The sequence below is a fragment of the Eurypyga helias genome, unplaced genomic scaffold, assembly GCF_000690775.1.
Source record: "Eurypyga helias isolate BGI_N326 unplaced genomic scaffold, ASM69077v1 scaffold21003, whole genome shotgun sequence".
In the NCBI taxonomy this organism is placed as follows: Eukaryota; Metazoa; Chordata; class Aves; order Eurypygiformes; family Eurypygidae; genus Eurypyga; species Eurypyga helias.
In genome coordinates, this window is record NW_010239480.1 from 2,868 (window position 1) to 5,310 (window position 2,443).

General features: G+C 57.6%; 1 protein-coding gene across 1 annotated transcript in view; it reads left to right on the forward strand.

Annotated features, from left to right (window-relative positions):
• The window catches only part of PTGS1 (prostaglandin-endoperoxide synthase 1 (prostaglandin G/H synthase and cyclooxygenase)), a gene marked incomplete at both ends in the record, with an annotated part of 4,371 nt that extends 1,935 nt beyond the window's left edge, over positions 1-2,436 (forward strand). Inside the window, 4 exons of the mRNA XM_010148166.1 lie at positions 45-128; positions 514-760; positions 1,314-1,600; positions 2,350-2,436. Of these exons, the coding sequence (XP_010146468.1) occupies positions 45-128; positions 514-760; positions 1,314-1,600; positions 2,350-2,436 (705 nt within the window). The remainder of the gene's footprint in view (positions 1-44; positions 129-513; positions 761-1,313; positions 1,601-2,349) is intronic.
• Positions 2,437-2,443: the final 7 nt, after the last annotated feature.

Consider the following 2,443-nt stretch of genomic DNA (forward strand, 5'->3'; position numbering starts at 1 on the left):
ACGTGTGGCCTTTCGGAGCAGCCCTGACACTGCTCTCTGTGCAGGTGGATCTGGGGCACTTGTACGGGGACAACCTGCAGCGGCAGCACCAGCTGCGACTCTTCAGAGATGGGAAGCTGAAATTCCAGGTACCAACCGGAACATCTCTCAGCCCTGTGCTCCAGGGTTGTTTGAAGCCCACGTCCCTCTGGCAGCTACCAGGGCAGAGACTCCCAGGAGTGTCAGGAGACCCCAGCCCTGCGGGAGACCCCAGCCCTGGTGCCCCATGGGCAGCACTGCCAGGGTCCCCTCAGTAGCTGCTGCCCAGAGGGATGAGCTTTGGGGTCGAGCTGTTCTGACAGCAGCAGGCATCCCGTGGTCAGGGCTGGTTGAGGGGGGTGTTTCCATCCTGCTCAGTGCTTGCAGGAGCGTGGCCGTAGTGCCTGTAGGGAGGCAGGTCTCAGCCGGACAGGCTTTCATCACGTAGTTTTCTCCCCTCCTTCCTTTCTGTCATCCCATTCTTGCCTCCCCAAGGTGGTGGATGGAGAGGTGTACCCCCCCATGGTCACTGATGCCCCGGTTCACATGGTCTACCCGTCTGCCATCCCCAAGGAGAAGCAGCTGGCGATGGGGCAGGAGGTGTTCGGGCTGCTGCCGGGGCTCTGCGTCTATGCCACGCTCTGGCTGCGCGAGCACAACCGCGTCTGCGATGTGCTCAAACGGGAGCATCCCACCTGGAGCGACGAGCAGCTCTTCCAGACGGCTCGTCTCATCCTCATCGGTGAGGACCAGCGGTGCCGCAGGGCACGGGCGCCGTGGAGCCCTATGTCCCACCTCCCCGGGCAAGCCCCCAAGCCTTGGGCGTTCGTTGGTGGCCGTGCTGGCTTCAGAGGCTGGAGGAGTTGCCCTGGCAGCTGTCTGGGGATCGTTGCCTTTGCCATATAGAAAAAATTGGCTTTGGTCCATCAAAAAAAAGAATTATGAATATTTTTGTAATAATTTTGAGTTATTTCATGTTAATGTTCATTATAAATTTACTACAATCTCACGAAAGGTAATTTTTGAGCCAAAATCCAGAAAAAAGCTATGTCATCACATGATCTCTAAGAAGCAGATCACGGTTGTCTTCCTCAGGAACCGTTTCGGTTTTGGCAGACTGACCTCTGCTAGTGAAAAAATCATTACTTGTCAAACTCCAAGCCCGTAGTCAGAAGGGTGCCTGGCAGCGGGTGGGTGCTGGGACACGCTGCCATAGCACGTGGGTAATCGTGAGGGTACAGAGCCGGTAGCTCCTGCTGCTGCCAGCTGACGGCTGCTTCTCACCTCCTGCCCAGGGGAGACCATTAAGATTGTCATCGAAGACTATGTCCAGCACCTCAGCGGGTACTTCCTCAGCCTCAAGTTCGACCCCGAGCTGCTGTTTGGGACGCAGTTCCAGTACCGGAATCGCATCGCCGTGGAGTTCAATCAGCTCTATCACTGGCACGGGCTGATGCCCGACTCCTTCGTCATCCAGGGGGAAGAGTACAGCTATGAGCAGTTCCTCTACAACACCTCCATGCTCTTGGACTACGGCGTGGAGGCGCTGGTGGAGTCCTTTTCCAAGCAGGCTGCAGGAAGGGTAAGGTTCTGCTCTCCCCTCCCTGCCAGCAGCATCCCAGGAGGGATGCTCACGGTACCAGTAACAGCACCAGGTACCATTATCACTAACGAACATTGCTATTAGCAGCGGGTCGTGTGTCACACGTAGAGCCTTCTACACCCCCAGCACGCACACCGTGGGTCCCCCTGCACGGACTGCAGCCAGCCTGGGCCTTGGCAGCCCTGTTCGCTTGCTCTGGGGACCCAGCAGTGAGCATCGCGGTGAGACCTGGCATCTCCTGGCCCAGGTGGGCTGTGGAGCAGCCTGGGCATGGGAGCAGCTTGCCTGGCACTGTTCTTTGCTGCCATCACATGGATGTTTCCTTCCCAGCGACTACAGCTACATTTTGACCCTCTACTGCTGCAGAGCAGCAAGGCTGAGGTGCAGACCTGCTGCTCCTCAGGTTCCCGCTGTCACCCTAAAGCCCCGTAATCTCTCCCCTCCTCCCAAGCCAGTGGGTCACTGTCCATCCTGGGCTTCTGCACCGTTCCCTGATCTGCCCTGGGAACAGGAATGGTTTTACCCAAGCTGCTCTATAGCTTTTTTTTTTGCAATATCCACGGATTCCTGCTCTTCTCGCTGCTGTGCCGATGTGCTGGTCACACACCATGCCCAGGACTCGGATGCTTTTGTGCAGGGTGGTGGGCCCACGGTGCAGCTTCCCAGGAGCAGATGCTGGCGCTGCCTTGTGCCTTACATGTGCTTCTCCCTGTGTTCTCGCCCTCCAGATCGGTGGGGGGCGAACCATCAACGCCAATGTCTTGAAAGTGGCCGTTGGGGTCATCAAGGAATCCCGGCAGCTGAGGCTACAGCCATTTAACG